Below are 13,134 nucleotides of genomic sequence, written 5' to 3'. Positions count from 1 at the left end.
TCCTCACACACACATACGTGTAAGCCACCTGGAGGAAAAAAGTGACCCTGGAAATCTAGGATTCACTTATTCTTGGCGCAACACCAGCCTCAACTAGTTGAAGAGCTCACTTGAGAATTGTGGCATGCATTATTTTTTGCACCTAAATGCATTTGATTTCTCTACATAAAAGGCAAAAGTCAAAATAAGTTTGGGGGCAACTTGAGAAAAAAAAGCTAGCGGAAATATTTAAAATACAAATAGCTCCAACTAGACAGAGACACCCTGGGTTTGTTCCCCAGCGAAGGACCTCTGAGGACTCTCGGCATGACTGTCCAGCCCTTTTTCCTCCTTAAGAATACCAACCACTGCAGTGCTTTGCTAAAAAGAAATAATTATTCACAATCAGCTTCTCTTCTGAACGTATATTTGTACTCCTACTCGAAGACAGACAAAAGAGTGTGTGAAGACAACCTATTTAATTCCTTTGTCAGGAATCTCACGCCCAGGGCACAAACACCCGTAATATGGAGCTCAGCTCCCACCAACAGATTTTCGGTGTTTAGCAAAATTACACAGATATTTACACCCTCTTAACTCCACACGGTGCACACGGAGAAGCCAATGGGAACATTAGGCTCGTTACTGAAAATGAAAAATACCCTTCCATGCCCCAGGGTTACGGACATGTATCTCACTGCCTGGTCAGTCTAACCTCAGTTTAAAACTGAGTGACACCATAGGATACGATGGCGCTGCGGAGGGGGCAGGATGGCAGCGATGAGTGTGGTGCAGCTGTTCGTTCTCCGTTCCTATTTCAATAATCCTCAAAGACCTAAAATTCTGAATTTTGACGGTGCTACTTTAAGAGCCTGATGCAGTTGCTTCACAATGCTGTAAATCAAAGAACTTACTGGGCCGTTGGTGGCCTGCCAAAAGCGAGCAGCAAGGCAGGCCAAACACATGTCTGGAGTTACGGTTTCGGCTGTGTATGATCAACTGCTAAATCCCTGGGTTAGGCTCTATTTGTTTTACTGTGAATGCAGTTTTTGCAGCCGTGAGTCTCGTAGTATTTAGTGAGGTGATTTCTATCTAAAAACCCAAGGCTGTCCCCAAACACAGCATTAAGTCCTGTACTACTAACCTTGTTCAACCAAACAGGCACTTGGATTCTTTCCTAGGGGCTCACCACTGGATTACTTCACCGCGGGCCAGGAGCCATTAGCTCTCCCAGTCTCCTCTGGTGTAAGCCTATTAACGCGAACAGGGCTTGTGCGGAAAGCCAGCGGGCTCGCAGTGGTCAGGCTGAAAGGTAGGCATGTGTCCCACGCTCAGCTCTCCTCTGACTGCCAACCCCAAGCAGTGAGCAGCAACTGCAGGCTGCCAAGCCCGCGAGAGGGCCAGAGCCGGGGCTGGGGGCCTGCAACCCGCGGTCGGGGCCAGCGCGGGCCGCGGCTACCAGGCAAGGGCCATCCCCTCCTTGCTGCAGAATAAACCGAGTCCGGGGAAGGCCCCGAGCACCTGAACACAGCTGTCTCTCTCGCACCCTGGAGCTCACAAGATAAAGGAATCCTGGCTCAGAGTGTACAGAGTTTACTAGTTTTACACAGGGCAACAGCAAAAGACAGAATCTGGCGTACAGATTCAGCACATTGGCCAAAATAGTGCCCCATCCAAAAATGACATGTAAAATAACATCAGCTGCTGGCTCTTTCTTTCTAGGAGACACAAGAAAATTTATGTTGCGTGAGTACCGTAAACATTTCAGAACGTGGCTCCAGGCCACATCAACACATCCGTACACATCACCAAGGGAACACACCCTCTACTTCATCCTCGCAATCGCAATTTCTAAAGTGGTAACCATCCTCGCAGGAAGGATTTTGTGCCTGTAAGCATTCTTCTACGCTTGGGATAATTTACACTTCGAGGCTGGCAACTGCCTGTGAGGGCACTGCTTGAAATATGAGGCACTTGTTCTTTTGTTTGTTTTTCCGGTACCGGGAATCGAACTCACGACCTTGCGCTTGCAGGCAGGCGCTGTGCTGCTGAGTTAAATCTCCAACCCCAACACACTTGTGAAAAAACGAAAAAAAGAATTCACGTGATACTACGAGGGAAAAAGAAAAAGGAACCAATTCCTCAAGTAAGAAAAATATTCAGCCAGGTGTGCAGGCCTGTAATCCCAGCACTTGGGAGGCTGAGACAGGAGAACTGCTGACAGTTCAAGGCCAGCCTGGGCTCTGTAGTGGGTTTTGTGGTGATCAGTATGCAGCCTGAACTGTAGAACGAGACCCTGTCTCAAAAAGAAAAAAAAAAAAGAGAGCCAAAAGAAAAAAAAAAATCAAAGATAAAAAATTTTTTTCAAAAAAATTCTTATCTATAGAATAGTTGAAAGTATAGTATAGGGAATATCATTATACTTTTTATTTAGATTTCTTAATTGTTAATAATTATGAAATTGGCTTCATCCCCCCCATATGTCTTTTTTTTTTTTTCCCCTCCCAGAATCACATGAAAGCAAGCTATAGACATTATGACCTTTCAGAGAACATTCTTTACAACCATAGCACCATAATCACACATAAGAAAATTAACATTAACTCAGTAGTATCATTTAATATAGTCTATGTTAACATTTTCCATTATGCAAGAGATATTCTTTTTAAGACTTACTTTTTGATTCAGCATTTAATGAAGATGTATACATCTCCTCTAGTTACTTTATTCTTTTACACACTTTTTAGTAGTTTAACACATTTCCACTGGCTTGTATCACGAGTGGTACATGCATGACTGTCCCATCGGGTGCCTTGTACCACCGGATGGGACAGTCCCATGCCACCTGGTGGGACAGTCATGCATGTTCCACCCGTGGTTCAGAGCCTCCTGGCTGCAGACATATGAATTATGAATGTTCCTTTCATGAATGTTCCTTTTTTCTTAGGTAAAATTGGCCTTTTTTCTTGGTGTCTGCCCTTTACCTCTGTAACACATGGAGCCTTAGGTGACAATAACTTTTCCTCCATGTGGTCAGATTCTCTGAGGATAATTCTTTGGAGGAAACCATAAAATAAGTATTGTGTTTTGGGCAAGGAAGGTTCCAGAACGACAGGAGGCAAGAGTTTCGGTCTAAGGGTGGCGATCTTTTTTGACCTGAGTAACTCACACCTCATTTCCTCTTATTTCCCACACCGTCTCACTTTCTTTTGGTTTTTTGTAACTTACACCAAGATGTGTGAATAAAGTGCAATTAAATTTACAGACTCAGAGGCACTTAAGACAGGGACTTTGCCTGTGTTTTTTCTCTTTTAAATTTCATGCAGACAAAAAAAGAAACAATAGGGTTTATATAATCCCTTTTCCCAAGAGTCCATTTTCCCCTCAGTGTCCTCCTTTATAAAAATGAAGGAACTCACAGCGCCCACTGAAGAATATAGCTCAGCACAATGCCTGCCACAGAGGAAGCCTTATGCAAGTATTACCTCTTGGTGTTATTTGCATTATTAGACGCAGCATTCTGTTTATACTACTGGATTATTTCTCAACTACCAGCAGTGTCTAATGAAAAGCAAAAAGAGTCATCCAAACTGGTTTAGCTGGTTTCTGGTGTCCAAAAAGGCCACCGAGGAGGGAACAACAAATACCAGCCCGTTAAAACAAATGGGTGAGGGGCTGGGAGTTTAGCTCAGAGGCACAGCGCCTGCCTGGCAAGTGTGAGGTCGTGAGTTCGATTCCTGGTACCGGAAGAAAAAAAACAAAAACAAAAACCAAACGGGTGATGCGGAAGGGTGGAGAAGTCAAGAAGAAGGGAAAAAGCAGCTGGGGTCAAACACAGAAGCAGGGGCAGCTCCTCCGGACTGTACTAGGAGCGCTATGCTCTGCGATCCCACGTGAGGTCCGGTTTAGTTCCTCAGCCCTCCCCAGGGTTACCATTCTTCCTGACGTCCACTACCACGCTTAAAAAGAGAATCGTTCCGGGGAGAAAACCCGATTATCACAGACACAGATAAAACCTAATCTAAACACGGAGTTGTTTCTGCCTAAGTCACAAACATGATTCACCCTCTGCATGGAGCAGGCTCATGACTCACTGTACAGCCCAGGTCATCTTCTCAGCTAGTCCAAGCAACTGACCTTCCCCCAGGGTCTTTTGCAGCAAGTCATGCTTGGCGTGGAGCTTTGTGATGAGGTTACTGCCTTCCAAATATTCTTTGAGTTTCTGCAAAAGGCAAGACCAATTTTTATTTTTTTTAAAGAACAGTTCAGTGTTAAGGAATTTCCCAGACAGATCTGAAGTCTGGCCACCTTCATCTCCTAGAACCTAGCATTCTGGTACCCAAGCCGCACCTGTGAGATGCACTGCCGCAGCCCCTTCCCTGCCCAGACCCACAGCAGCCAGAACCTACGTTTAACAAGCTCTCCTGCTGATGTGTACGTATGTTAAAGTTTAAAGCTCTTGTTTGAAAGCAGTCCTAACCCCTACACTCCTAAACTGCATCCAGACCGACTAGGTCAGGAACCCCGAGAGGCCAGCAGTCTGTTTTACTGAAGCCGGCTGACGGCCGTGAGGCAGCTGCAGGAGCGGCGCCGGGGAAGCCCAACCCGGGCTCTGTCGGGAGTGACCGGGGAAGCGATGTCGCACCATGAAGTAGAACTGCTCGGTCTCCTGCTGGTTTGCCCTCCTCTTGGCGATGCTGGGCTTACTCAGGTAGGTCTCAGAGACAGTGGACTTCACAGACTCCGTGGAGCGGCTGTGCTGGAAGCACTCGGACACATCATAGTCCTCGATGGTCACCATGTCTTGTATCGTTTGCAAGGTGGCTTCTGTCGTCTTCTTAACCTGGGAAAAGAAACGCGTTTCTCACGTTAGTGCGTTGCTTCATGGATCCCACACATACTCAGCGACCGTCCGCTCCGTCAGGCAGGGCCGGGGAGCACGGGCCCAGCTCCCAAGGAGTTCAGAATTTATCGGGGAAAGCTCAGCGGTATCGCAGGATTGAGGGGAAGGGTGAGAAAGACGGGGAAACATGTTATGTACAGGCACAAGTTCCCTCTGATGAACGTGATCATTATGTATGTCAAAAATGCACCAATAAGGGGCTGGGGATTTAGCTCAGCGGCAAAGCGCCTGCCTGGCAAGCGCAAGGTCGTGAGTTCGGTTCCCGGTACCAGAGAAAAACCAAAAAAAAAAAAAAAACAAAAAACAAAAAACAAACAAAAAATGCACCAATAAAAAAACAGTACTGCATATTCTCAATAAAAGGGGAGAATTTCCTTAATCCTAAGGTGGAAATCACTTTCTATTTGAGCTCTTATAAACCTCACAGATCGTTAGACTCCCTCACCATTACTTCCGTGCTTTAAATAACCTTCTCAATGGAAGCAAAACTACATACAGAAAAATACACAGACCATAAGTGTACAGCTTGATGGATGATCAGAAAGTGAGTCTATCTGGGACGAAACCAGTACCTCATGAGCCCCCGAGGTACTCCCAACCACCTGTCTTCCCTCTGAGACTTATTTCTATTATTCTGATTTCTAACATCATATATTAGTTTTGTTCTTTATACTTTACATAAATGCAATCTTTTGAGTTTTTTTTTGGTACCAAGAATCGAACTCCGGACCTTGTGCTTGCCAGGCAGGTGCTGTGCCTCTAAACCATATCCCCAGCTCCAAAAATGAACCTTACAGCCTGAATGATGTCTGTCTTGCTTCTTCTCCTCAGTGAAATTCATTCATGTTTTCTTAGCATAGTAGTTCACTGCGGAATATGCACTGTCAGAATACATCGTAAGTGACCCCTTTAACTACCGACAGGACTCATTCTTAGTTTTGCGCTACAATCAATGTTTTTATGATCATAATTTTGTTGAGCCACACATACATGAATGGAACTGCTGCTCACGGGAGACGCCTGACTCTTCCCCGAAATGACTGGTACAGTTTTTACTTCCACCAGCAGGGAGAAGAATGCCTGTTACTCTGCATCCTCCTCAACAGTTGGTATTGTTAGTCTTTTTAACTTACACATTGTGTTAGGCGTGCAATGGTATCCGCCCACGATTTCAATATGCATTTCTCCGACGTATGAGATGGAATGCATTATCACAGGTTTGAAGCACTTTGGACCTCCTCCCTTGGGAATACTTTGTTCCAGTCCCCTGCTCAATTTTCTACTTGGGGGGCTGGGGATTTAGCGCAGCTGCACAGGGCCTGCCTGGCAAGCGCAAGGTCGTGAGTTCAATTCCCGGTATCACAAAAAACCCCCCAAAAAACAAAAAAACAATTTTCTACTTGGTTAAGAGTCTTTTTTGCCCTGATTTGTAGATATGAACATGAGCCCTTTACTAGTTATACATGTTATGAATATCTTTTCCAATTCTGTACTGCCACTTTGCACTATTTTATTGTTGCAGAGATGAGCACAGTCGCTACTTTTAGTGTAATCAATTCATCAATTCTTTCCTTTATGAACAGTGCTATTTGTGTCCTATTTAAAAAATATTTTCCTATCTCACGATTGCAAAGATACTGGTCTATTTTCTAAGAGCTTACTTATTGTTTTTAAAAATTCAAGGGTCACATCCCACTTTCACTTATAAAAGTCTAATGTAAATTGATAGCTTTATCTTTCTTCCACACACTGTAAAGAATTTAGAATGTTTTATTTCCATTCAACCTCTTGATTAATATGCAATTTTATAATGTACTGTAACAGGATATATGTAGATAAATATGTATATCTGAATGATATTATTGTTTTATATAACCAGTAGACATTTAATTTATTCATATATTATGCTCTTTGATTTCCATTCCTTATATGTTAAGAGGATCCTTCAGAAATTCTTTTTAGTATGAATCTATTTCATTGACTTGAAAATATCTTTAATTTCACCTTCATTTACGTAAGGTATTTTTCCTGCTTGGCGTTCTCACATGGCTTCCCTGTTCCTGCTACGTGAGAAGTTCCCCATCAGTCTGTTACTACTCTGAATGAAATTTACTTTCTTTAGTTGCTTTACCCGCTTCTACTCATCTTTAGGTTTCTACAGGTTTACTATGATGTGTCTAAGTAAGGACTTCAAAAATATATTGTGTCTGGGATTGTTCGGGGATGCTTAAATCTGAGTCATTTTTCGTAAGTGCTGCTAACTTCAACCACTGACTCTATCGTTTATCCGGGAGTTCAATTCCTGTGCTTCCCAATTTTCTCTTGATCTCTTATTTTCATCTTTTGTGTTTTCTATCTTTTCTACACTGGTTTTGACTATTTTCCTCTGATTTGTCTTTTACTTTGATAATTAATTCTTCAAGTGTGTCCAGTGCAATGCTAAAACCACTCAGTGAATTCATAATTTTAGTTGCTCTAGATCTTAGTTCTGGAAGCCTATGTGGTTCATCTCCAAATAGGTTATTTCACTCCTTAGTGTTCCCAGCTGAAGTCAAAGCTTGACTTTCATATCCCTGAATACTATAAACAGTTTATTTATAGTTTGTTTCTGATAAGCCCAATAGTGGGAGCTCCTGCAGATCTGCTGTGTCATTATTTCTTCTAGCTACTATTCACGGTTTCTTGCCTCCTCACATGTCGAATTCTTTGTTGCACACGTGGAGTTATTTGAGACCTCCAAAGAGAATATTTACTTTCCTCAGTTACTGAGAGTGCTAGTAAATCCGAATCACTGGATTTTATTGGTTTGAAACAGTGGAAGATAGAGGTCCCTGTGCCTCGGGTTTTAGCCTTAGCCATGCACTTTGTCTGGGACAAAGACTTGAATGGAAGAATCAAATTTCTTGACTCTCAGGCGTGGTGCCACATGCCTGTAATTCCAGCACTCAGGACGCTGAGGCAGGAGGATTGCTGTGGGTTCAAGGCCAGCTTGAACTACACAGCAAGACACTCTATCAAAATAATTTTTTTCTTGAGTGACTCAGTCCACTATTACAAATGTGGAAAATTTTAAATTACTTCTAAAATGAAATAACAACATATTGTTTTGGAAAGAAACAACTGCATTTGAGTTTGGGTGCTTCAAAAGCTCATACGACAGGATTACTAAAAAAAAGAGGCAAACAAATTTAATAGACTTAGCCGTTATTTCTAGGAGTATGCAAAATGCAAAGGATGGGTATTCCTAGAAAAAGCGTATTAAAGATCAGTTTAAAAAACAGTACTATGAATAGTAGCTTTAAGGAGGTCAGGATTATCTATCTGTATATTGGATTAGAAGACCCACTACCCTCTGTTAGTCAACTGGGTTCTGTGGCTTGTGGGAAATTTCTAATCACAGCACGACGCCCAAGTCACAAGGGACTATATCTAAAACAAGCAGATGTGAGGACGGGGTACTCTGGTGTTCTGACGCTCAAAATGTGTTAATGAGAAACACGATATGAGCTCACGTGAAGAGTCTCTGCAAAACTATGAGAATGAGAAATAATAGTTCAACATTAACACATTATTCTGTATATTATGTTAGGTGTTTATGCCCCACTAAGTTAACAAATAGTTCAGTGGCTCTTTGATTACTTTATATCTGTGTAAGCTTTTACTTAAGCCTATACACAGTAACTGAAATGCTATTAAACGCTATTATTTCTTCACATAATTTAACTCCTAACAAATGTGTAGGAAATCATGGAAGACAGAGCACACTGTGTGTTTTGAGGGGTTCAGGGTGGCACTGTTGAGAAGGTGACTTCTGGGCTACCTTCCAAAGGATGAGCTGGCATTCATTGGAAAAAGAGGTCTTCCAGGTAGAAGAAATAGTGAGGGGAGAGAACCTGGCCTCTTAGAGATCCAAGTGGTTCTACACAGTGTATGAATAGTGGGAGCGTAGAGCAGGGAGCGGAGATGATGTGCTAACCGAGGCCCTAAAAGCCACACGTAATTATGAATCAATAGAGACGCTGATATCTACAAGGAATGGGAGTGACAACTCAGGTTTATATTTTGAAAAGATTTGCGAGCTGATGCACCATGAAAGGGAAAGACACAACAGGTGGGGGTGCTGGGGATTTAGCTCAGCGGCACAGTGCTTCCTGGCAAGCCCGAGGTTGTGAGTTTGATTCCCGGTACTGGGAGAAAAAAAAAAAAAAAAAAGAAACAACAGGTGGGAAAGTTGAGTCAGGGGACTTTAAGACGATAAGAGATTGATCTGAGAAGTGACACCAGGAATGAGAACAACAGGCCACATTTGAAAAACGTTCATGCAACACAAGTGGAGCATGCGTCTTTTTTGGCAAGTGGCTTAAGTGAAAATAAGTAGGTACTATAGGTAAATAGGTATGGTACAGCAAATCTTCAAGAGATTTAGAAGGTTAAAAAAATATATGATGCTCTTAAGATACTGGTGGAGTGGGGCATATGAATAAAATTACGTAGGGTGTGATAAGGTGCTTGACATGTTTCTCACTAAAACAGTAACAAATTAAAGACAAAGGAGACGGTTCCCAGGGCCTGGGATATAGCTCAGTCACATAAGTATCTGCCTGGCAAGCGCAAGGTCCTGAGTTCAATTTCCGGTACAAAAAAAAAAGAGAGAAGGTTCCCCAAACCAAAACTAGGAAGAAAAAAAGACCCCCCCCCATACCTTAGGTTTGTTTATAAAACCTAATAAAACAAAAAATCACCATGGGTAAAAATAAAAATCTGCGCATGTAGTTTGTTTTGAAATGATCTGTAAATCTGCTGGAATTTGGCATCGAACGTATGTTCACTCAGTGTAGGAGACAGCAGGGCTCAGAGCGCTGTTCCGCCGACCCTCGCTCCGAGGGCAGCACAGGAGGGCAGCAGCGTTACTAAATACACACCTACGGGACGTGCACACGCAGAGCCAAAGGCAACATTTCCCGCGTTTTTTCAACTTCCTTCCTAGAAGCAGTGGTGTCAAGGTTAAATCTGGAATTGGCAGGAATAGGGCAGAAGGCACCAGCCACGACGGCCGGGCTTGCGCATGGTCCCTGCGAGGCTCTCCTGAGTGACACCAGCCTGACACACACAAGCCGTGCTAACCACCCACGGGAGGGTACGACGAGGCACGTACGACACCGCTGATTCAAGGCTCAGAATGGCTCCCTAGCAGCAGGAAAAAGCGCTTGTCTTTGGTACACGGAGGGGCCGAAGCACTGACAAGGAATTCACGAAAAGCCAAGGAACGCAGTACCCTGCGGAGCTCTCCAGGGCCCTGCACTCTGAGGAGTGTCGGAAAGGAACGATGGCGGAACGGCTGCTTTCCATCCACCGGCTCCACCACCATTTTGTTTCTAGGATGTTACAGTCTTTGGGGAGAACAAGAACGTTTCGGAATCTCCCGACGGCTTCTGAGGACTGAAAAGGCAGTAGCCGTTCCGGGCCTCTTGTGGCTTGTACATGGCCATCCCCACCCTGAGTCTTTTCACAGCATTTTCTATCTGTGTCTCTCTCTGTGTTCAAACTCCTCCCTTCTCTAGAAGGACCGGAATCACAGTGGGTTAGCGTCCACCCTGTCAACCTCACTTTAATTTGATGACCCCTGTTAAGACCTCGTTCTTCAAGTCAGCTCACAGTCCGCGTCACTGGGGGTTAGAGCTCCAACGTCCGAATTTGGGAGGAACGCAATTCACGCCACAGCACACCGCGCGTTTACGGCACTGGACCTTGCACCTTGTGTTGACGGCAGCCCAGCTCATCCCGTAAGAGTCGTCACTCTGCGATGGCGCCCCTCATCCCTTCCTTCGCCTCACCACCTACTTCCTTCTTGCTATCACTGACCTTGCAAGTATTTCAGTTATAGCGCGGTATTATCTCAAATGTATTAAAATCAGCAGAAAAGGATGAGAAACACACGTACCCCACCCTCCAGAGACTGGATCACTGCCACAGGTAGTTGTCCTGGGGCACAAAGACTGCCAGCACAGGCCACAGAGGGCAGGAGCAGAAATGCAGCATCTTGCCATGGCGTCCCCTTGCTCCGTGTCCTTTACCAAGGGTACAGAGGCTCTATGTTGGGTAAGGTGCTACCAACCTGAAAAAACAGCCCAATCTTTGCTGCCATGCCAATTTTTTTTTTTGCGGAGGGGGGGGGGAGCCTCATCATTCCAGAGGAATTCACACTACTGATCAATAAGCCGGACTTTAATGGCATGTTTACACATACTGAGATCTTAGTTTTGAACAAAACTCACTCAGCGTTAATACAACTTAGTCCAAGTAAGGAAACAGCATCATTGCCCAGGATTCTGAACAAAATTTTCGCATTCAGTTGGTTCTCAGAAAACTTGTTTCCCTGTAGTCTACCCTAACTGACTCTATGGCCTTTGTAGGTGAACCTGACACTAAGTGTGGTCTGAAGTTGCCCCAAATCCCCTTTGTACAAGCACCTGACGCGCTGCTTAGAGTTCCGTGTTTCCACCCACAGTGGGGGCAGTTTGAGATCAGGGATATAATGGGAATTTATCTCCAGGGACGAACATCGTGCCTGGACCATAGCCTGTGAGAGGAAGGCTGCTACGTGAGCGGTGAAAGTTGAAGTCACACTCCCCACAAACCCAGGACTACCGCAGAATGTTCCGCATACACCAGCGAAGCGTGGTTTCTTGTCCGAGTGTCACTGTAAGCACTTCCATTTTCTCTGAGGTGCCCGATGCCTTTTACTCCCTTTCCAGAAATTTTCTTCATTCCCTTTGGGTTCTTCTCGATCGGGCCCCTTCCTTCATTGAGTTAAAGCGTATTTGAAACAGAAAATGTAAATATGTGTCACAGTGAAAGACAGGCATAACAGTTAAACTGGACTGCCAACTTGGCTGGCCTAGGACCATTGGGGACTAGTAAAGCACACTTGATTCTGGGTAGGTCATGGCAACTCGACCTCGGGATCTGGATCTGGCTCCTGAGCTTCGTCTCTCGCACCAGTCCCCTGACCTGCTTCTCACCCACCATAAACTAAGTGGATCTGCTCTGCTTCGATGGTTCTGCCTTGGATCCCTCTGAAACAGTGAGTCAAACCTCTCCTCCTCCAATTTGTGAGTACCGGGTAATTTGTTCCAGCAGTGGAAAAGCTGACCAGTACAACAACTGATCCCGTTGTCAGTTTTGGCCGGGATGAGGGCATCATTAAGGGATAACTGGCAACTATTGCCAGGCTTTCACTGTCAGCGTCAGGGAAGGGTGCAGGCCTGTCGCAGATGTTTAATTATGTAAAGTGGAGTTAAAGGCCACACAGAAGATCTGAGGCAGCAATTATAATTAAGTAGTTATTAAGTTGCACATTTTAGACCAAGCCTTAAAAGAATTTGAGAATCTCCCATGAGGATTTGATCGCTGATTTACACGACCCGGTAGTCATATGCTATAGTCGTTGGTAGGATGAGAAAACCTGGGAGAAATCTGATTTTTTCCCTATCCTAGGCAGGAAGTCTAACTGAAACATCTCTCTGTTTCCTCAGTTCCAGGCCATGAAGACTGTCTCAATGTCTGCTTAAAATTTTGCTCATTGCTGTTCAAATACCTTGTGTAAGGAATGTATTGTTGAAAGTCGCGAACTATTCCTAAGCAAGCTGCTGATGAGCGATTTTCAGTGGTGCCTGGAAAATTGATATGAGGCTATCAGTTCATTAAACACTGCTGCAAATTGGTGGAGGAATCGCAGGTTCCTTTTTGCACGCCCCCCTCAGGGTGGTGAATCTGCTAGGACCATTTCAGAGTCTAGTTGTTTCATACGTGAGAAGGCTTCACTCAGCACAAGAGAAACACGCAGAAGGAGACTGTTTTCTAGACCAAGTACCGGGATAACTGGTCTGAAAACGGACAACATAAAGTCAACATTGTCCTAAGAAACGTGAGGGGCAGCTTCTCTGCTTGATATAAATCACTTTTTGTCTTTCTTTGGCTGTATGTACAGAATGGGAGGGAGGAACTCCAAGCAAAGGAGCCTGCAATGTACGGGGTGAGCTTTGAAAGAAGCGGCAGAGAGAACAAGCTCTAGGCGGAAACCCTAGGATGAACACTGAAAGTAAACTTCAAGAAAGCAGGACACGAGACTGTACAGCATTAGGATGGAAAGAGCTCTGAAAATATTCATGAGAAAGGTGTCAGTGATCACCTATACCGAGCTTGCTTTCACTGACTTTAAGACTAATGTTTATTAATGTTTTACTTTATTT

At 44.3% G+C, this 13,134-nt stretch overlaps 1 protein-coding gene across 2 annotated transcripts in view; it reads right to left on the bottom strand.

Moving 5' to 3' along the window:
* Nucleotides 1-13,134, bottom strand: part of Srgap1 (SLIT-ROBO Rho GTPase activating protein 1) — a 148,756-nt gene that overhangs the window by 54,381 nt on the left and 81,241 nt on the right. For both annotated transcript variants that reach the window (XM_013520989.1, XM_013520990.1), the window contains exons 8-9: nt 4,625-4,822; nt 4,117-4,201 (exon numbers count right to left, since the gene is read on the bottom strand). In XM_013520989.1, coding sequence (XP_013376443.1) covers nt 4,117-4,201; nt 4,625-4,822 — 283 coding nt within the window. The remainder of the gene's footprint in view (nt 1-4,116; nt 4,202-4,624; nt 4,823-13,134) is intronic.

Source organism: Chinchilla lanigera, unplaced genomic scaffold, assembly GCF_000276665.1.
Source record: "Chinchilla lanigera isolate Chin_1 unplaced genomic scaffold, ChiLan1.0 scaffold00057, whole genome shotgun sequence".
Lineage (NCBI taxonomy): Eukaryota > Metazoa > Chordata > Mammalia > Rodentia > Chinchillidae > Chinchilla > Chinchilla lanigera.
This window is presented reverse-complemented; position numbering and strand designations above follow the sequence as displayed.